At 46.7% G+C, this 21,682-nt stretch overlaps 1 protein-coding gene across 3 annotated transcripts; it reads left to right on the top strand.

The window, feature by feature from the left end:
• The first annotated feature begins 1,998 nt into the window (after nt 1-1,998).
• On the top strand, nt 1,999-20,674 carry OAS2 (2'-5'-oligoadenylate synthetase 2). 3 transcript variants are annotated; one of them, XM_007104646.4, is made up of 11 exons: nt 1,999-2,227; nt 4,198-4,468; nt 6,257-6,435; nt 7,823-8,058; nt 8,535-8,676; nt 10,894-11,067; nt 13,631-13,913; nt 15,246-15,433; nt 16,463-16,701; nt 17,579-17,732; nt 18,634-20,674. In XM_007104646.4, the coding sequence occupies exons 1-11, from the start codon at nt 2,051-2,053 to the stop codon at nt 18,721-18,723; spliced, it is 2,133 nt and encodes a 710-aa protein (XP_007104708.1). In that variant the 5' UTR covers nt 1,999-2,050; the 3' UTR covers nt 18,724-20,674. The 3 variants fall into 3 exon arrangements, with proteins under 3 accessions (XP_007104708.1, XP_054936374.1, XP_054936375.1); XM_055080399.1 differs by having other exon boundaries at nt 19,047-20,674; XM_055080400.1 differs by lacking the exon at nt 17,579-17,732.
• The last annotated feature ends 1,008 nt before the right edge of the window (nt 20,675-21,682 follow it).

A 21,682-nucleotide genomic window follows, 5' to 3' on the forward strand; every position in this document is an offset into this window, starting at 1 on the left:
CCAATGGACTCTCGTTCCAAACAACCCCTCCCAACGTCCTCCTTTTTCTCTATAAAATAATGTTCCTCTTCTCTGTTTGTTGGACTTGCCTATGGCTTTTGCTATAGCCTGCTTATCCCAAATTGAAATTCTCTGCTGTTCCCGAATAAAGCCATTTTGCTGGTAAAATAACTGGCTGTTTTACTTTTGAGGTTAACAGAACTAATAGGTTTTATAGATCTAGATTTAGAGAAAGATTTGTTTTAAGGAATCGGCTTGTGCCATTGCAGGGGCCAGCAAGTCCAAATTCTGCAGGGTAGGCTGGCCAGCTGGAAACCCAGGGAAGCATCTGCTGGTGGAGTTCCCTCTTCCTTGGGGGAGATCAGGCTTTTTTCTTTTTTCTTTTTTTTTTTTTTAATTTATATTTTTGGCTGCACTGGGTCCTTGTTGCTGCTTGCAGGCTTTCTCTAGTTGCGGCGAGCAGGGGCTACTCTTCGTTGTGGTGCACGTAAACACATTGGCATACTTTTTTCTTTTTAATTAATTAATTTATTTTTGGCTGTGCTCGGGCTTTCTCTAGTTGTGGTGAGTGGGAGCTACTCTTCGTTGCAGCATGTGGCGTTCTCATTGTGGTGGCTTCTCTTGTTGCGGAGCACAGGCTCTAGGCGCACGGGCTTCAGTAGTTGCAGCATGCGGGCTCAGTAGTTGCAGCACACAGGCTCTAGAGCGCAGGCTCAGTAGTGTGGCACATGGGCTTAGTTGCTCTGCGGCATGTGGGATCTTCCTGGACCAGGGCTCAAACCCGTGTCCCCTACATTGGCAGGCAGATTCTTAACCACTGTGCCACCAAGGAAGTCCCCAGGCTTTTTTTCTATTCATGCCTTCACCTGATTGGATGAGGCCCACCCACATTATAGAGAGTAATCTGCTTTCCTTGAAGTTTACTGATTTAAATGTTGATCTCATCTCAAAAATACCTTCAAAAAAAGATCTAGAAGACTGTTTGACCAAATATCTGAGTACCATGGTCCTAGCCAAGTTGACACAAAATTAATCATCACAACAGAGAAGGGGTCTGCTTCTGTCCCACCTTGGAGATGTTTGCCTTCTGTGTTACAGAGGAAGCCAGTGGGAGCTGCCTGGGAGTTTCATTTTCATGTTCCTGGACACAAGAGTTGCACATCTGTCTCCTCCCTGGCCTGTGTGCTCCTGGGCCTGTTTTCCTTCCTTGCTGGGTGGGGTAAGTGCCCGATGAAACCTGGCAGGTGTCCATGTGTGTGCTGAGGAACTGGGCACACAGACACAGACCTCTTGGGACCTGTGTTTGCTCGGTGGCAGAACTAAAACCCGAGTGGCTGAGCCCTTGCCTTGCTGTGTGTCCCTGAACAAGTCAGCGCCCTCTCTGGGTCTCTTTCTCCTCGCTGTTCTCATAAACTGAGTTCCCAGGCCATTGGGAACAGGGAGAAGGCGAAAGAGCCTCAAAAGATGACCTCTGGGAAAATAATCTAAAAAAACTATATATAGATATAACTGAATCACTTTGCTGTATACCTGAAACTAACACAACATTGTAAATCAGCTATACTTCAATTAAAAAAAAAAGAAAAAAGATGACCTTTGGCCCCCTATGAAGTTATTTGCTTAACAAACACTTTACAGCTCTAGCCATGTGCCAGGTCCTGTTCTAAGCACTTTGCAAGTCTTTAATCCTTGCATTAAGCCTGTGAGACAGGTACCATTGTTATCCGCATTTTATAGATGGGGGAATCAAGGCACAAAAAGGACTGGCAATGTGCTCAAGGACACAGATCTCGCATGTATCAAGCCCTCATAGTCCAGCTCCAGAAGCTGCATTTTTAACCACAAGTACTCCTTGAGAGCAGTTGAAAGGCTGATCATCACAGCTTGGGGGAGTGCAAAACCCTGGACTGAGGCAGCCGGTTGGGAAGGTTCTGTGAGTTTCGTTTTCCCAGACATGAGTTTCGGTTTCAGTCTTCGGGCACAGGAGTTCCTCATTCTCTTCTGCCTCCAGCTCTGCCATTAGCTGTCATCTCAGCAGCCAGCCAGAGCAATGGGCAACTGGGAGTCCCATCTCTACGAATGGCCTGCCCAGAAACTGGGTGAGTTTATCCAGGACAATCTGAGGCCCTTTGAAGACTGTCAGAAACAGATCGACCAGACCGTGGACACCATCTGTGCAGTCCTGCAGGAAGCTGAGCAGTTCCCCCTGGTGACCGGTGTGGCCAAAGTGAGTAGAAGGCTGGGGTCAGGGCTTCTGGGACCCAGAAGGCAGAGCAACTTGGTGCTGAGCACCTACTGTGTGCCGGGCCCTGGGCACACAAGACTTCGTCTTGTCTAGCCCCACACTCGAGTGAGATGGTGGGATATGGTGTAGAGTTTAGGAGTACAGGTTGGGGCCGGTTCTACCCCTTACTACTGGGTGACCCAGGGCAGGTTGCTTAACCTCTCTGTGCCTCAGTGTCTGAATTGTAAAATGGGAGAGAAATAATACTCATTGCAAAGTGTTATGAGGCTTAAGCACATAATGTTCTTGCACAGGGTTGGTACAAAGTTAGTGCAGTAAATTAGCTGTGGTTACTTTTATTGTTTTTGTCCTCCCCATTTTACAGAGGAGTAAACTGAGTCTACAAGACTTCAGTAAATCTACCCACGGATGCTCTGTGTCTTCTCAACAGCAAGGGGTGGGGAGCTGTCCTCAGTTAGAAATGTTTGGTGCTATGGGCACAAATCCCAGGGTTGAGGCTGAAGATTCTGGACCTTTGGGGAAGAAAGGGTACTGGGAAGGGGCCAGGACCCTAGGGTGGGGAGGGGCTTATGGATGCCCACCACAAACGCCATGCTCTCCGGCACCGGCATCCCGCTTCTCTGTAGTCACAGCGCTTTCTGGCCTCTGCCCTTACACACACCCACGAGCCCTAGCCGTAAAGATAGCTAGACACTTGGTGTCTCCTGCCTTGGCCCAGATGAGGAAACTGAAGCGTGGGGAAGTTATATAATAGTTGGCATCCGACCTGGCATTTTAAGCTCAGGTAATCTGTTTGGGAGCATGTACCCTTAACCACTATACCATCCTCCCTCTCAATATTGTTAACTTTTTTCTGATTAAAATATTAATAATACATACAAAAAGTGCACAGATCTAAGTGTACAGCCTGATGGATTGCCACAAACAACATACATGTGTAACCTACACCCAGATCAAGAAATAAAATATTCCCAGCCCCGACCCAAGAGCCCCTGAACCCCCCATCCAGTCACTACCCCCAACCCCAGGCAACCACTCTCCTGACTTCTGACAGCATAGCATAGATTAGTTTTGCCTATTTTTAAACTTTGTATAGAGTGACCAACCATCCCAGCTTGCCCGTGACTGAAGGGTTTTCTGGGACATGGGCCTCTTGGTGCTGAAACTGAGTATGTCCAGGGTAAACCAGACAGGTTGGTCACCCTGTATAAAAGAAATCAGGCACTGTGTGGCTTTAGTGTGGGGGGTTTTTTGACCCATCTGTTGACGAAATTTATGTTGTTGTGTGCAGCTGTTGTTTATCACTTCATTGCTGTCATGTGTTCCCTGTATGAATACACCACATTTGTCCATTCTACTGCTGATGGCCATTCGAGTTGCCTCCAGTTTGGGGCTCGTAGGAAGAGTGCTGCTATGGGGCTTCCCAGGCAGTGCAGTGGTTGAGAATCCGCCTGCCAAGGCAGGGGACATGGGTTCGAGCCCTGGTCCGGGAAGATCCCACATGCCGTGGAGCAACAAAGCCCGTGTGCCACAACTACTGAGCCCGTGAGCCACAATTACTGAGCCCGTGTGCCACAACTACTGAAGCCCATGCGCCTAGAGCATGTGCTGCACAACGAGAGAAGCCACCGCAATGAGAAGCTGGTGCACCACAACGAAGAGTAGCCCCCGTTCGCCGCAACTAGAGAAAGCCCGCGCGCAGCAACGAAGACCCAACACAGCCAAAAATAATAAATAAATAATACAATAAGTAAATTTATTTTTTAAAAAAGTGATGCTATGGGCATCCCGATTCAGTTCTTTGGGTGGACAAATGAACATCTGCCACTCCGCTTTTAGACTATGTTGACATTTGGGGCTTTTGCTTGAGGTGAGAAATATTTCTGCCTGTCGGGGTGCCCTGTGACCCCAAAGGGTTCAGAGTCTCACATCCACTTCTCTGTTGCTGGCAGGGTGGCTCCTATGGCCGGAGAACGGTCTTGAGGGGCAACTCCGATGGTACCCTCGTCATCTTCATCGGTGGCCTTGAAAAATTCCAGGATCAGAAGAAAAGCCAACACGACCTCCTCAGCAAAATCTGGGCACAGTTGAAACTCTGTGAGCTCACAATGAAGCTGGCAGCCAAGATGGAGACGCAGAGCATCAATGGCAAGCTCACCATCCAGCTGTCCACAAAACAGCAGAGCGTCACTTTTGAGGTGCTGCCTGCGTTCAACGCTCTGGGTGAGCCCCCCTGGGTGTGTGGTGGGGGTGGAGGTTCGGGTCTCGAGGGGCTTGTCAAGAGAGCAAAGCCAGAAAAAGGGGTGGTAGATAGCCTGGCATCTGAATAAATACCACTGGTGCTTTCCAAAATGAGGGACCATAGACTTTCTTTCCCTCCTTCCTTCCTTTCTTTCTTTCTCTCTCTCTCTCTTTCTCTCTCTCTCTTCCTTCCTTCCTTTCTTTCTTCCTTCCTTCCTTTCTTTCCTTTCTTTCTTTCTTTTCTCACTGTGAGGCATGCAGGATCTTAGTTCCCCTACCAGGGATGGAACCTGCACCCCCTGCAGTGGAAGTGCGGAGTCTTAACCACCGGACCACCAGGAAAGTCCCGAGAGACCGTTGACTTTCAAAAGAGGAGATTCCTCCTGCCCTGAGCTTACTCCCTTCTGTAGAATTTCTCCCTTATTTCCTAGTTGACTTTGGAGGAAATGTTCTAGACTCTGGAGTAGAGCATCTCAAACTGTGACATGCACACAAATCACCTGAGAAACTTGTTAAAATGCAGGTTCTGATTCAGGAGATTGGGGTCCAGGATTCTATATTTCTAACCAGAGCCATGATATTGCTGCTGTTCTGCGGACTACACTGGAGGATTTAGACTAGAATAAATGCTGGTTAGAGGCAGAGGATGGGGCAAACATCTGGGAAAAGTTCAGCTGGAGCTGGTATTTGGAATGTGCCTCTAATCAGGTCAACATCAAGGCAAAGATCTTCCACGGGCAACTGTTTGAATGGATAGACGGTTGGATGGATGGATGGATGGATGGTTGACTAGATGGATGGATGGTTGATTGAATGGGTAAGACTAAGCATAGTCACGGCTTAGTCTCAAGCATAGGTACATATATTATCACAAACTTAAATACCAGAGCTGGAATTCAACCCCTCATTAAACAAGCGAGGAAGCAGAATGAAATGAATGTGTCCAGGGCCACACAGCCAGTTACTGACAGAACTAGAATAAAAGCCCAGGTCTTTTAAGCCCCAGGCCCAGTGCCTTCAAGGTGGACACACACACACACACACACACACACACACACACACACACACACACACCCTGATGACTTACATTCGCAGAAAGGTGACCTAGTGCAGAGAAAAATGCACCAGTTTGCAAGGTAGGCAGCCTTGAATTCTCATCCTGGTCTTACTACTAACCCACTTTTGCCAACTGTAAGATCAAGGCTAGAAACAGCTAACTTGCAGGACCTTTAGGATGATAAGGGTTGAGTATACGTGCCTGACTCAAAGGAAGGCTGGAGTCAAGGTGAAGAGACAGAGTGTGACTCAGAATTCCTAGGAAATCCTATGTTCTGTCCTCTGGTTCAGAGCACGGTGGCTGGAGATTAGGCCAGAGCGCCCTCTGCTGGCTGCACTCCATCTCGCAAAGAATGATGTGAGAACGAGAAATCAGCTCTTCCTCACATGTAGTACCGAGAAGCTGCCACCAGATGGCGGCAGAGCTACACATTCCAAACAGATAACCTTTCCCAGACGGAAACAATAATGGTCGCTTTCTGAGAAAAGTAAACTACTGAGAAATTTTTAAATTACTTTCTTTACTAAATATTAGCCTAACTACATTTTATTATATAGCAGGACAAGCCACCCCTCACCTTTTATGTAAATGCACCAGTCCTCTTACAGATGAAGCAGTGAACATGTGCTACCAAACCACATCCAGCCTTCTTTGTGGGCTCACCAAAGCCAGGTTCCATGAAAACCAAAAGTTCTGTTGCTGTTTCATACCAGGCTTAAGTGAGAAGCCCAGCCTCTGCACCTATCGAGAGCTCAAAAGATCCTTGGATATGGTGAAAGCCAGCCCCGGTGAGTTCTCAATCTGCTTTACTGAACTCCAGGAGAAGTTTTTTAGCAACCATCCCAGCAAGCTGAAGGATTTGATCCTCTTGGTAAAGTACTGGTGTCAAAAGGTAAACTTCAAATTGCATGTCTATTGCTATCATCCGTTTCCCTTTTACTGAGATAATTCACGTTGGGTAAAGTACCACAATGTTAAGGATACAGCTCAGGGATTTCCTGGTGGTCCAATGGTTAAGATACTGCCCTTGCAGTGCAGGGGGTGCTGGTTTGAACCCTGGTGGGAGAACTAAGATCCCACATGCCATGCGGGCAAAGAAAAAAAAAAAGAATACAGCTCAATGTGTTTTTATAGCCTTTCAGGCAACACCCAGATCAAAATAGGGCACATTTCCTGCGCTCCAGCAGGATGTCCACTCCCAGTCTATACTCCCCTCAAACAAACCACTATACTAACATCTGTTACCACAAATTAGTTTTGCTTGTTTTTAAACTTGATGTCAATGGAATCATACTGCATATACTTCGTGCTTGCCATCTTTTGCTCAATATTATGCCTGAGAGATTTGTCCGTGTTGTTGCAGGGAGTAGTGGTTCTTCATTGTTTTGTATTATTCCATTGCATTAATGCACTGTACATGGATGCATTTTACTGCTGAGGGACATATGGGTCGTTCCCAAATTGGGGCTATTATGAATTAGGTTACAGTGGATATTCCCCTACATGTCTTTTTGTGAACTTAAGCAGTCATTCCTCTTGGGTAAATATGCAGGAGTGAGACTGCTGTGCTATAAGGTATACTTTATATATGTATGTGTGTGTATATATGTGTATATATATATATATACACATATATACACACATATACCTTATATATATACACACATTGTACATATATACATTATATATACCTTATCTGTGTATATATACATATATGAATATATATGTATATGTGTATACATATACACATGGCATATATGAATAAATTTGTGGAATATATATATATATATATATACAACTTTAGTAAATACACCCAAATAGTTTTCTCAAATGGTTGTACCAAATCACACTCCTGTCAGCAGTGTATGACAATTTCAGGTGCTCCACATTCTTATCAACACTTGCTATTGTCAGTCCCTCGAATTTTAGCCATGATATCATTTCAATCATTGACAGGGGACAGTGACTTCCTATAGACTTCTAGTTTCTTTTTTTTTTTTTTGCGGTACGCGGGCCTCTCACTGTTGTGGCCTCTCCCGTTGCGGAGCACAGGCTCCGGACGCGCAGGCTCAGCGGCCATGTCTTACGGGCCCAGCCGCTCTGCGGCACGTGGGATCTTCCCGGACCGGGGCACGAACCCATGTCCCCCACATCGGCAGGCGGGCTCTCAACCACTGCGCCACCAGGGAAGCCCCAGACTTCTAGTTTCTTGATTTCAGACCCCTGGCATGGGCGGAACTGGGTTCCAAATGATCTACTACACTTTTCTCCTTCCACAGTGCCAGGAAAAGCTGAAGGATTCATCCCTGCTGCCCCTGTATGCGCTGGAGCTGCTCACGATCTATGCCTGGGAACAGGGCTGTGGAGCAGAAGACTTTGATATAGTTGAAGGTGTCAGGACTGTTCTGGAGCTTATCAGGCAGCAGGAGCAGCTGTGTGTCTATTGGACAGTCAACTACAACTTTGAGGATAATACCGTCCGCAACATCCTGCTGGGCCACCTCCGATCCCCGAGGTACCAAGCTTCCCACGGCCCTCTCTGCTTACCTCTTTATCTACATGCCAGGCTTTACCCCCTTAGAATGAGGGTGCATCCCTGTCTTTCCCAGCCAAGGATGCACCAAAAGAATGCCAGCAGCAGTGGGTAGGGAGGCAAAGAGAGGTCTGTCTGAAAGAGGGACGCTTCGATGCTTTTCACATTCTAAACCATTGTCACATTTTGTCCCCAAAGCAAACACTTCCCCCCATAGAAGGAAGGGGCAAAGAGAGGAGGGGTCCGCAGAAAGAGGAGACCATTTTATTAGGTTATGAATGGAACATGTCTGTAAAGCAGAGAACACTAGACACAGAGAGGCTAGACATCTTAGAGCACTTCAGCAATTGGGAGGAACTGCAGGAGGTAAAATCCAGGTTTCCAGACGTCCAGTCCAGGCCTCTTTCCCCCAAGATGATTTCTTCTCCCAACTGATTTTTTTTTCATCAAATTAATAGGCCAGTAATCTTGGATCCAACTGACCCAACCAGTAATGTGAGCAAAGATAACACCTGCTGGCAGCTGCTAAAACAAGAAGCTCAAATCTGGTTATCTTCTCTCAGGCTGAACGAGTCACCTGGACTGTCCTGGAATGTTCTGGTGAGAGGGCTTTCCAATATAGCTCGTGTCCTGCTGCAGGCAGGGCCCTCCCGATACTCGGACTGCAGTCTTATCCAAGATCACCGTGAGTTGGTTTCCCAGAGGTGCCGTGACAAAGCACCATGCACTGGTGGCTTAAAGCAACAGAAATTTTCTCTTTCACAGTTTTTGGGGGCTAGAAATCCAAGATCAAGATGTTGACAGGGCCATGCTCCCTCTGAAGGCTCTAGGGAAAAGTCCTTCCTCACCTCTTCCAGCTTCCGGTGGTCGTTAGCAGTCCGTGGCTTGTGACAGCAACACTCCAATCTCTGCCTCCGTTGTCACATGGCCTTCTCTTGTGTGTCTTCACAATGTCCTCCCTCCAGGCATGTCTGTCTCTGTGTCTCTCTCCTCTTCTTATAAGGACACCAGTCGTACTGGATTAGGACCCACAGTAATGACCTCGTCTTAACTTGATTACCTCTTTGCAAAGACCCTATTTCCATATAAGGTCACATTCATAGGGCCTAGAGGTTGGGACTTCAACATATCTTTTAGGGGGACACAATTCAGTCTATAACACTCCATTAGGGACCTCCCCTTCCATTAAAATGATAGTCAAGTGCAAAATTGAACAAAGAGAAAAGGCGGGAACCTGCAGATGAGAGATTTCACTTAGTTTCTGCAAGAGAGAAAGCAGGTGAGAAGGTGGTGACAGATGAAATGGAGCAGAGCCCAGGAGACGTGGGTGGCAGTCACCCCTGCGGATGCTGAGACAACCTCTGAGCTCTACTGAAACAGGCGTTGGGGGCGAGAGCGAGAAGCGAGGCTGCAAATGGGAGAACTAATGAAGGGCCAGGTGCATTGGTTTTTCCCCTCCCATCCCCCAAAGGAGAAGCACATCTATCAACACAAATTTGATCATATCCGCAAAGTCCCATTTTCCATATAGGGTAACATAGTCATAGAGCAGGAAGTGGACTTTGTGTGTGTGTGGAGGGGGGGAACATCACTATTCTCCCCCCCACTAGCAAGAAGTAAACTGCCTCTGCAGACTGAGGCCTGACCAGAGCATGCAGAACAGGGAAGAGAAGATGCTCAGGTGAGGTGTCATGACCTGTGGTCCATGGAGCACATCCCATCTGATGTTTTCTACTGAAGAGGAGAGAACTTCACTTTTATGCACGTGTCAGACCCCATTTAGACATCAGAATATGGTTTCCTTCCAGAAGTGACCACAGGTACAAGGGAGTGAGCAGGTCCAACCCTCCACGGTCCCATTGGATTAGAGAGCAGGTAACTGTCCCTTCAGACTGAACACACAGCCCCTCTGACTCCAGGACAGCCCTGTCTTCAACACACTTAGAGGGAACAGCATCCCCTGGGGTGGAGGGCTAAATAGTGTCCCGCAAGATTCATGTCCACCCGGATCCTCAGAATGTGACCTTCTTTGGAAGTAGGGTCTTTGCAGGTATTACCACTTAAGAGGTCATCCTGGATCAGCGTGGGCCCTGAATCCAATGACTGGTGCCCTTATAAGAAGACACACAGGGACACAGACACAGAAGGGAGAAAGCCACGTGACAACAGAGGCAGGGGTCAGCGTGATGCGGCCACAAGACAAGGAAGGCCGTGGACTGCCAGAAGCTGGAAGACCCAAGGAAGGACTTCCCCGAGACCCCTTGGAGGGAGCCTGGCCCTGCCTACGCTTTTATTGCAGACGTCTAGAAACGTGATTTGGTACGGCAGTTCAGGGAAACCGATCCACCTGGGCACAGGGTGTTTAACAGAGGCTGATAGAACCTTGAAAAAGGGATAATGTGATCATCAGAAGTCAAAAATACCTATAATAAATGGGAAAATAAGGAAGGAACCGAGCAGTACGAGAAGCCAAGAGGTGCTGGCCATTTGTGGATGATCCCAGAGCAGAAAGTGGAAACTAGACAGTAATTTGGAGCCAGGTCTTCACAGACCTGTCGAGAGGAGGATCCAGATCCCTTCTAGAGGGTAAGAGGAACAACCAGGAGAGGTTCTGTTTCTGGGGGATCTTGGGTACCACCCGAAACTCTCAGGTATGCTCTTGGGATATGTCAGTGCAAGAACTCAGGGTGACAAAGGTACCAGCGGGGGAGTTGGGAGCAGGAGGGAGAGATGGGGGAGCAGAGCAGGCAGGGGAGGAAGCGGGGGTGGGGGACAGGCGGCTGGCCGGGGGCATCTCACAGTGGGCTCCTTCCACAGCCTGCACCGCTCTACGTGACCCCAGGCCATCTTCTAGATAAGTTCATCAAGGACTTTCTCCAGCCCAGCAAGACTTTCCTAGATCAGATCAAGAAAGCTGTTGACGTCATCTGTAAGTTCCTTAAAGAAAATTGCTTTCGACATTCAACTACAAAGTGTCAGAAGATTGTCAAGGTGAGCAATGGCCTTTCTCTTTGTTATTGGCGGGGACTAAGCCGTTCCTGTAACTCTGCAATGCTTGTGACCACTGGAAATGTGAGGACAAAGGATGAGGGAGGGAAGCTGGGGAGATGGGCAACTAGGACCCTGGTTTTCAGTGGACGGTGCTGATGCACCGCTTACGCCATTCACAATAGACTTTTGGGGGGCGCACACTGTGCGGCCTGCGGCACCCTAGTTCCCCGACCAGGGATGGAGCCCAGCCCATGGCAGTGAAAGTGCCGAGTTCTAATCACAGTAGACTTCCGATTCTGTGTTAACCTCCGAGAGCTGCTGGCAACGCTCGCCAGTGCTTGGCTTGTAGTGCATCACTCCAGTCTCTGCCTCCCTCCCCGCCCCCCTCGCCTTCCCTCTGGGTCTTTCTTCTCTTCCCTTCTAAGAACATCTGTCACGGAATTTAGGGCCCGCAGATCCCTAACTTAATTACATCTATAAAGACCCTTTTTCCAAAGAACATCACATTTACACATGTCGCCAGCAGACATCTCTTTTCGGGGGGCCACCATTTGAACCACAGCAGATTCTAAGCTCCGTGCGTATTAAACCAAAAAGTGACGGTCTTCCTAGTTTCCTTTCATCCCATCAACTGAGCTAGAGATTCAGCAGATGGGGCCACCCTGGTCCAAGACTCCAAGGTCACGCGCTGACACACTTGCCTCCGTCTGTTGGCCACCAACCAGATAACTGTGTGTCCAGGGTCACAAGAAGGGAGGGAGAAAAGTGCTGACCTGTGAGCAAAAACATTTGCCGTGATGCAAATAACAGATCTGTGTGCATGCTGCCCTGGGACGGGTCTGGGGGCCAGTACTGACGTCCCATGCGCCGTGAGTAAAATGTCTCACGAGGTTAATTTGAGGGAAAACAAGACTGGCTGTGTTCATGGTCAGTGAACCATTGTGGAAGCACTCATTTTGTCCTCTCCTTCCCCAGCCTCTCATTAACATGATAGTAAATAAATAAGAAATGTTAATGACACGTCAAAGAAGAAAATAGGAAGAGAGCCTTTGGCCCATAAGAAGTTGCGCTTTCTATCTTCCTGAAGTTGGTTGCAAGAAAGTTGTCTGCTGAGGTGATGGGGGAGGTGCCACCCGGAGGATGTAGGGAGGGGGCTGTGGCCCGGGAGACCAGCTGCATGAATGAAGTGGCATGGACCAGGGATTAACTGAGCCTCTGTGTACAGGAAGCTCCACTCCCTCCCCTCGCCACCAAGCTGTGGCATTGAGAGAGCTCCGTGTGAAGATGGCTCCTCCCTGACCCACCCTCAAAGAGGCCCGTCAGCTAAGGAGCTGTGCCTTCAGGGAGAACTTCACAAAACACACAGAATGAACCTGTGTGCCTGCCTACGCTGCCTCGTGCAGAGCTTGGCCAGCCAGGGCCAGCGAGCTAAGAGTGCTTTTACATTTTTACATAGTTGAAGAAGAAGGACAAGAAGGGAGAGGAGGAAGAGAAAGAGGAAAAGGAGGAGGACGGGGAGGGGAAAAGTGAGGAGGGGGAAGTAGAAACTTATGTGGCAGAGACACACGTAGCCCACAAGACCTAAAATACGTATCATCTAATGCTTTACAGAAAGTTTGCCGACCCCTGCATCTAAATGATGAATATTCATCCAGTGGTCACCAGATTGCAGGAGGGAAGAGATGACATCAGGCTTGCCTTTAGTTTGATTTATTTCAGGTCACAGGAATTCAAATAAAGCTACATACTCTTTTTTGTTTGTTTGTCCAGTATACTGTAAATGGACATCTTGAGGACTGTATTTCATAAGATCAAGTATGCAAAGGGATCTATAGAATGTCTGACAGAGCACATTCAGCCGATATTAATACAGTGCCTTGTGTTGAAAATTTGCTCATTGCATATTGATTCATTCGAATTTTGTTTTATCTAGGGGGAGAATTTTAGATTTTCACTATTAGTTGAGGATTTTTTTTCTCACTATGGTGTCTTTTTAAAATTTATTTATGTTTATTGAAGTATAGTTGCTGTACAATATTATATAAGTTACAGGTGTACCGTATAGTGATTCACAATTTTTAAAGGTTGTACTCCATTTATAGTTATTATAAAATATTGGCTATATACCGCATGTTGTACAATATAACCTGGTAGCTTATTTTATTGCTAATAGCTTACACCTCTTACGCCCCCACCCCGGCAGTGCCCCTCCCCACTTCCCTCTCCCCACTGTAACCACTAGTTTGTTCTCCATGTCTGTGAGTCTGTAAAGCTACCTACGTCTTTACCAGAAATCTTTAGGAAGTTGACTTGAGAAGCAGGTCATTTATAACGAGCCCATCCATTGTTTGTGGGCGAATTCACACATCAAATGGCATGAGATGAGCCACCTTTGGAACCCGATGATTCTACTTGTTTGGAAAATGGAATCAGCCCTAACTGGAGACTCGAACTTGGCACTGCTCCTGGCAACCTCATTAATTAGCCCAACGGGCGCCAGCCCATGGGGGTGAGGGCTCAAGCTCTAGAAAATGCTGTACCTCGATTTGCCTTTCTTCCCTAGGGGGGGTCAACCGCCAAAGGCACGGCTCTGAAGACTGGCTCCGATGCCGACCTTGTTGTGTTCGCGGACTCGCTGAAAAGCTACACCTCCCAAAAAAACGAGAGATGCAACATCATCAAGGAAATCCATAAGCAGCTGGAAGCCTGTCAGCAGGAGAAGAATTTTGAAGTGAAGTTTGAGATTTCAAAATGGAAGGCTCCCCGGGTGCTGAGTTTCACTCTGAAATCCAGAGTCCTCAAGGAAAGTGTTGAGTTTGATGTGCTGCCTGCATTTAATGCCCTAGGTAAGGCTCCTAAGATTTGAGCTTCTGGACGAGGGAAAGAGGGATTCTGGTGTGGGGGCGGGGGGGGGCGCGGAGTCCTCAAGGAAAGTGTTGAGTTTGATGTGCTGCCTGCATTTAATGCCCTAGGTAAGGCTCCTAAGATTTGAGCTTCTGGACGAGGGAAAGAGGGATTCTGGTGTGGGGGCGGGGGGGGGGGGGGGGAGAGGGAAGAGGGAAAGTCACGTGACTTACTAATCGGACCTGGTCCAGTGCCCCAACAGGTGGCATCCATGATGACAGCAATACCTTACACCTGTATACATTTTCATTCTCGTTTATTTTATCCCTACGAGGGCCAGATCCACATCTTATACTCCCATGGTGTCATTCACAACATCTGTCAAAGAATGGGGTACATGGGAATTCAGTACACATTTATAGATAAAATGCCTCAAGTATTAGGGAAGGAAATGAAAAAACAGACTGTGGGAGAAATTCTGAGGCAAAGACAGGAAATCTGGGTGTTCGCCTTTAATCTTAGGCAAAAACTCCTTTAGAAATTCAATTCGTGAGTGCCAGATACACAGTGGTGTATTAAAAGGAACCAAGGCTATTTCAGGCATTTTCCAAATCAGAATCAAGAAGACTCTGGTACCTTCCCTCTGAACGGTTCTTAGGGTCTTTAGAGAGGAAACGACAGTATATAGATAGGGGTCAGCTAACTTTTTTAATAAAAGGCAAGATAGCAAATATTTTCAGCTTTAAGGACCATAAGGTATCTGTCACAACTGCTCAACTCTGCCTTTGTAGCTTGAAAACAGCCATAGACGATACATTAATAAGTGGGTGTGACTGTGTTCCGATGAAGCTTTATTTACAAAAACAAGCAGGCGGCCAGATTTAGCCTGGGGGCCACAGTTTGCAAACTTCAGATCAGCACTGTCCAGAAGGCCTTTCTGGGATAACGAAAACGTCCTATATCTGTGTTCTGTATCTATTGAGAGCGTGAAATGTTGCTAGTACGAGTAAGGAACTAAATTTTTCATTTGATTTTCCTTTGATGAGTTTGAATGCAAATAGCCACCTGATGGCTATTTGATGGCTCCCCTATCGGACAGTGCAGGTCTAGATAACGCTTTAATAATAAATACCACCTATACTCATATAAACCATGTAAGTTTTAATATCTCATTACTCTGGAGATGCCCCGATATCTTAGACATCAGTAACTCACATACACTAATAGAGTTCAAAATAATTTCCCAGAATTAAATTATAGTTGTCAACAGTGTTTTGAAATCTGTTACTTTCTGTGCAGATTAAAGCATAATGTAAATTTCTTCCCCATGTTAGGTGAACTGAAGTCTGGCTGTACACCCAGCCCCAGGATCTATGCTGACCTCATCTGTTTGCATAAATCCTCAGACGCCCTGGGGGGAGAATTTTCTACCTGTTTCACAGAGCTACAGCGCAATTTCGTTTGCTCCCGGCCCACCAAACTGAAGGATTTAATTCGCCTGGTGAAGCACTGGTACAAATGGGTATGACAGCTCTTGTCCTGGTCATCTGGTTATTATTTCTATCAGTACTCTGTGACCATGAAAGCAGCACTTACCAGGTGCTCACAGTCTCCCGTGCTGGGGACTGGACCACATTACAGAATCTTCCCACGCCTAACCCTGAGTATCTCTGTGGAGTTCCCATCACCAGCCCCCTAGAGATGGGTCAGATGTAAGCATCTCCTACCAACAAAGCTGCTACACATGGTTTATTTTGCTTTTGCTCTGACACCCAAAGAATTCTGCAGGAATCCAAGTTATCGTGCCTCCCAAGGGCAGATGAAGTTGGGATTTTCATGCCTACAAGTCACCAGCATGGCTTATCTGCTGCTGGGTGTCCATAATGAATAGGCACAGATGCTACCTCTTGGAAGGCAGGTTGAAGCGACAGGCAGCACCAGGGGCTGCATTTTCTATACTGCTTCGCCTCCTTTCACTTCCATCAGTCTTGCTCACAGGGTAGTTTCTGAGTATTTTCATGACAGCAGACACCCAGGACAATAGCAGCTCTTTCAGGAGATGTCTCCTTTCTGTGTCCAGCTTCCTGAAACCCGAGGAGACTGAACCCTGTGGTTTCCACGTCTACACCCAGCCCCAGGGTGCTCAGAGGCTCAGGGCTACAGGGTGACCTTGAGCAAGTCACCTCACTTCCCCATGACTTCATCATGGCGACCTCTGCCCACTGTGTAGGGATGTTGGGGGATCAGGAAGGAATGACATAGGTGGAATGTCTGGCCCCATAATTAGCACACAGTGAGTCTTTAGTAAATGGTACTATGTTATAACTCTAGGAAGTCACATAAAGCCAAAGCACAACAAGGAAGCTCGCGTGGGCTGCCTTTAAGCTGCAAAGTGACCCTTCCGAGACCAGTCCCAGCACTGCGTCTCAAGACTTGGGTGCCCTACTGCGGCCCCAGCAGTCCTTCACGTGCACCCTCTACGGCTCTTGCTACGCTCATTTCGCCTTCCTGCTTTAACCAGTATCGTCTGATGTTTCCACTCTTCCCTCAGTGTGGAAGCAAACTGAAGAAAAAGGGGTCTCTGCCCCCCAAATATGCCTTGGAGCTGCTCACCATCTATGCCTGGGAGCAGGGGAGCGGGGCGCAGGATTTTGACACGGCCGAAGGTTTCCGGACGGTCCTGGAGTTGGTCACAAAATATCAGCATCTCTGTGTCTTCTGGACGGTCAACTACAACTTTGCTGATGAGATTGTGAGGAACTTCCTCCTGACCCAGATCCAGAGAAAAAGGTGCCCCAAACCTCATCCCCCTCCATTTCTTAACCTGATTCCCTCCAACGCTATTTTGGTGACCTGAATTCACCTCCCACGGGGTCCTGATCCATTATTCCTCATATGAAACTGAGAAGGGAGTGTGCTGAGCCTCAGAGCCACCCACAGTCTCCAGGGGAAAAATCCCAGGGAGGCAGGAGAAATGTCATCCAGGAGGAATAAAGAAGGAAAGACCAAGGTACCAGGTCCCTGAGTTGCTTTCATCTTTCTAGGTCAGAAGGAAAACATGGATTCATTAGCAGGTCTAAAAGGTGTGGAAGTTGGAAGTGTGTTCCTGAGAAATAATGCTATTATTCGCTGCCGGTGTATCCTGCAGGCTGTTTATTAGATCAGGTTTTATCTTCCCTTTCCAACCTCCATCCCACAAAACCTTTATCCTTCAGGAATAGGAAGGAATCTTAGTGTATCCACTCAGCACCAGCAGCAGGGAACCAAAACAGTGGCAGCAAAAGAAAAGAGAGAAAAGAAAGAAACATCGAGAAAGAATAGAGGAGAAAAAAAAAAAGGCAACAAGACACCATGGCTTGCCTACCATGGGTGTGACCTACTTGACAGTAGAGTTGATTAAATGATACATTATATTTCAGTTGCCCTAGCATGGAGAGATGTTTATGGAATGCCTTCATGTGTATAATAATGAACAGCTTTCAAAACTTTTGTGACAAATACGATTTAATTCTAGGAAATCACTTTGAACTGTTATTGGTACATTTGAATACGGACGTCTAAGCTAGAAGGACACATTGTTTTATTACAAAGAGTAGAATGGGCCCCCGATTCTGAGGCCACTGGTTCTAAAAAACATGCCTCTCATGACTTCTAATCTCTCGTTTAGGCCTGTGATCTTGGACCCAGCCGATCCTACTGGCGACGTGGGTGGAGGGGACCGTTGGTGTTGGCATCTTCTAGCAGAAGAAGCTACTGAATGGTTGTCGTCTCTCTGTTTCAAAGATGGGTCGGGTTGTCCCATACAATCGTGGAAAGTGCCAGTAAGAATCATCTAAAGGAAGTGTCATCTGGAGATTACCCTTAAATCAAAGAGCTTCCCTGCTGTAGCAACTTGGGATTCGCTCAGCCACAAATAACAGATAGCCCAACTCAGGAGCTTAAACGATTGGGTTTTTTCTTCCCATAACAAGAAATCCTAAGGCAGGCAATCTAGGACTCACACAACAGCTCCATTAGACTTTCCCCAGGAGCAGATAATCTCCACCGTGGCACTTGGTATTCGGGGCTGGATAGTTAGTTCTTCGCGGTAGGGGCTGTCTTGGGTAGTGTAAGATGTTGGGCTACATCCCTGGTCTCTACCCACCGGGTGCAGTAGCACCATCCCCGAGTGCAACAACCAAAAATGCCTCCAGACATGACCAGGGTCCCCTGGGGCACACTCATCCCCAGCTCTTCCTGGCTCCACCCTCTTTAGTCGTTCATTTGAGTCTTCATGGCACTGAGAGTGGCTATTGCACCTCCAGGTGGCGGGTTCATGGTCAGGTTGGAGGAACAGAAAGGGGGAGGGTACCCACCCAGGGTATCTTATTAGAAGCCTCATCCAGCAAACTCTCTTACGTTTCAAGTTGCAGCTACCTGTAACTTAAAAGTGGCTCCAAAAAGGGGGGGTGTAAACAGCGGTGGATGGCAGTTGGGTAGCCAGCCAAGAGTGCCTGCTGCCCCGTCCAAAGCTCCACCGCCAACCGAGATACCTGCCACCGGCTATACTTGGTTCCCGCATCAGGTTCTCTGTCAACAAGTACCCAAAATTGTCCCTGGTAATAGTCACCTTCTCAGATACGCTTCCTTCTTTCTTTTTGTGTTTTTTTCTGTCTCTTTCAACCAATGGTTCTAACTGCTTGGATATGTATTATTCTTGCGCATCTATTTCTTTCTTTCTAGACAGTGCAGTCACCAGGAAGTTGTGGAGCAGCGATACATTCTATTGTCAGTGAGATGCACTTATTCAGAAGGTATAGATTCCTGGAATAATAATGCTGGAAGAAACTTCTAGAGACCATCAGGCAATTGGGTTTTTTTTTTTTATGGTTAATAAACTACAAAATTTACAAACCCAAGCCTGAATGAATGGTATTACTGTACTCCATCGTATTACCTTTATTGGTATAACATAGTAGCCGTGATTGATAGCAAACATCATTGTACGTAATAAATATTGTGCTTTATTTAGAAAGATGACTTATAAGCACTGCTGTAGGCCTGCTAGATAGGGCTTCGATTTTCTAATAATACTATTAAGTTATCTAATCTATTCAAAATAGCTTGACCTGATGGCCACAATCTATGTTTTTCAGATGACTGGTATGATTAGAAATTTGGCTTATGACTAAGGCACGAGGCTGTTTTCTAGGAAGGAAAAGCTATTATCATCGTCAGTGGGCCAGCCCGCAAAGTTTATTTGTCCTCTCAAACACTGTCTGAAGCACGACACCCCCTCTGCCCCCTCTGTTCGGCAGAAGAGGAGAGCGGAAATCCCACCATGTGCTTTATACCATGACTGGCTGCATTGAGGCCCCTTGAGGAGGCGGTGCTGAGGAGCTAATCTCCGGTCCTCTTCTTTCTCTGTAATCTCATCTGAACAGTTTAGTGCACATCCATGGCCTCCCCCACCCCTGACAGGCAATTGCTTTTAAAGAATCGGTTCACTGTGTGAAAGAGTAGACCATTCTTCCCTTGACGGTCCCCACTACTTCTTCCCTCGCTTCTTCAACTCCTCTTGAAATCAAGACCTCCACGTCCTTCGTAAAGTCTCACCTCGCCTTGCTGAAGTCTTGTTCCGTGTGTGACCTCCGTTATTGAAAACATTTGCTCTCGTCCAGGTTTATGTGCACTGTATTTGTCAACCATTCTGTATTTTCCCAATTACTAACTCCTTCCTTTTCCTTCAAGTCTTAGAAGAGGGCTCTTTTCCCAAAGTGAAGCCCTTTACCTGCCCCTTTGTTCCCGTAATTCCATGATCTTGCTCTCATACTCCTCCACCCCGCCCACCACCCGTCTCTTTTCCTCTGTACCCAAGACCCTGTCTGCCCCTGCCGAATAGAGGTCTCTGAAACCAGTAATGACCTGGCCTCTTCTTACACCTGCAAACTCTCCAAAGGCTTGGATTATAACTGTTGAGATAGATGATAGATAGATAGAGAGATAGATAGATAGATGATAGATAGATATAGATAGGTAGATAGATAGACAGATAGATATCAGCAGTTGTTTTATATATATATATATATAATATATTATACATGTATATATATAACTGTTGTCATTTCCTTCTGAGCCTACCTTTTCTCCCCCATCCATGAGTATCTTCTTGCCAAATATAAAGGCTTTATCCTCTGGCTTAGCTTCCAAGATACTTGAAGATATAAGTGCTTTAACCTCATATATCCACTTAAAGTTTCATTACTGCCACATATACCAACTTGCTTGTCATATAAGAACGAATAGATCTGGTCTTTTCTCCAGTTCCAAGCTTCAAAAAACCCTTGGAATTTCCTGATAGGGTGTATTTTGTATTCATAAGGAGCCTCTTCCAACCCTCCCTGAGTTAGGCTAACGAGTTGTGTGTCCTTAGATAGTTTTGAAGGATGGCTTGGCCATGCCAGAAATGCCAAGTGTGTGATGAGAGGGTTGAAACTTTCAGCCCCACCCCCTCCCCCAACCTTCCAAGAGAACAGGAGGGCTGGAGATTGAATCCAAGCACATGGCTAGTGATTTAATCAATCGTGCCTTTGTAATGAAACTCTAATAAAAACTCTGGACAACAAGGTTTCCTGGTTGTTGAGCATATGGATGTATCACGAAGATAACACATCCTGACTCCAAGTGGATGGGAGCTTTTGTGCTCACGAGCCTTCCAGCCCTCACCCCCTATGTATCTCTTCATCTGGCTGTTCATTTGTATCCTTTATAATAAAATGGTGATTGTAAGTATAGCACTTTCCTGAGTTCTGTGGGTCATTCTAATGAATTATTGAAACTGAGGGGGCGGTCACGGGAACCCCTGAATTTGTAGCCAAGTCAGGCAGAAGTCAGTGTTGTCTGCAGCTGGGATCTGAAGTGGGGACAATCTTGTTGGGACCTTGCCCTTTAACCTGTAGGGTCTGCCCCACCTCCAAGTAAGGTCAGAACTGAATTGAATTGTTGTAGGACACCCGATTGGTGTCAGTGAGTTCGTGTTGGAATGCACCACTGTTCTCACCCAGAACAAGGACAAAGGAAATTGCTGTGGCCTCAGGTTGAGGACTGAAGGAATGACCAAGTTCACATCTACTCAGGCTACAACTAATGACCAGACCCCTCTAGACACCTGAACTTGCCCTAGATCCATAGATAGGAAACTATAAGACACTGCCCCACCCTCCCGGGGCTTATGATGTACCTAGAGGAAGGAGAACACATAACCCCAAATCCCTTATAGAACACTGAAGGGCAATTTACAACCATGTGCTAAGCGATTTGTATACAGTGGACGAAGACCAGTCAGGATAAAGTGAGCAACTTGAAGCTCACCCCAGAGGCACAAAGGGACCATTTCAGACTTCTCAGCATTCAGTAGATATTTAAGTTCATTAAGAGCAAAGATAAGGAAAAGTTTCAGCGATCAAGAAACATGTGGTCATGGATCATCGTTGAAAGTAACTAGGGCACAAGCCCATTCTTTTTTTCCAGAAAATTGGCAACTAACAACAATGAATAGGAAATAAACCCAGCCTTTCTTGTACAAACTTTATTTCAGGATAAACAAACGGCCATGACTGATAAGGAAACAAAAATTTTAACAGAAATATTCTACTTAATATGTGTTTAAAGGACGACAACTTAGAAACATCAATTTTGCAACCTCTGATGAAATAGGTGATTTAAGCAGAGATTGTCAATGGATGAAACCATTAGATGAAGTGCTGATGGGGAACTCTATGATAGACGCAGG

Source organism: Physeter macrocephalus, chromosome 19 (assembly GCF_002837175.3).
Source record: "Physeter macrocephalus isolate SW-GA chromosome 19, ASM283717v5, whole genome shotgun sequence".
NCBI classification, from domain to species: Eukaryota; Metazoa; Chordata; class Mammalia; order Artiodactyla; family Physeteridae; genus Physeter; species Physeter macrocephalus.

Coding starts and splice junctions, on each gene's coding strand:
- OAS2 (XM_007104646.4), top strand. CDS start 2,051: ATGGGCAACTGGGAGTCCCATCTCTACGAATGGCCTGCCCAGAAACTG. Junction 13,914..15,245: donor GCCTGCATTTAATGCCCTAG/GTAAGGCTCCTA, acceptor TCCCCATGTTAG/GTGAACTGAAGTCTGGCTGT. Junction 17,733..18,633: donor TACAATCGTGGAAAGTGCCA/GTAAGAATCATC, acceptor CTTTCTTTCTAG/ACAGTGCAGTCACCAGGAAG.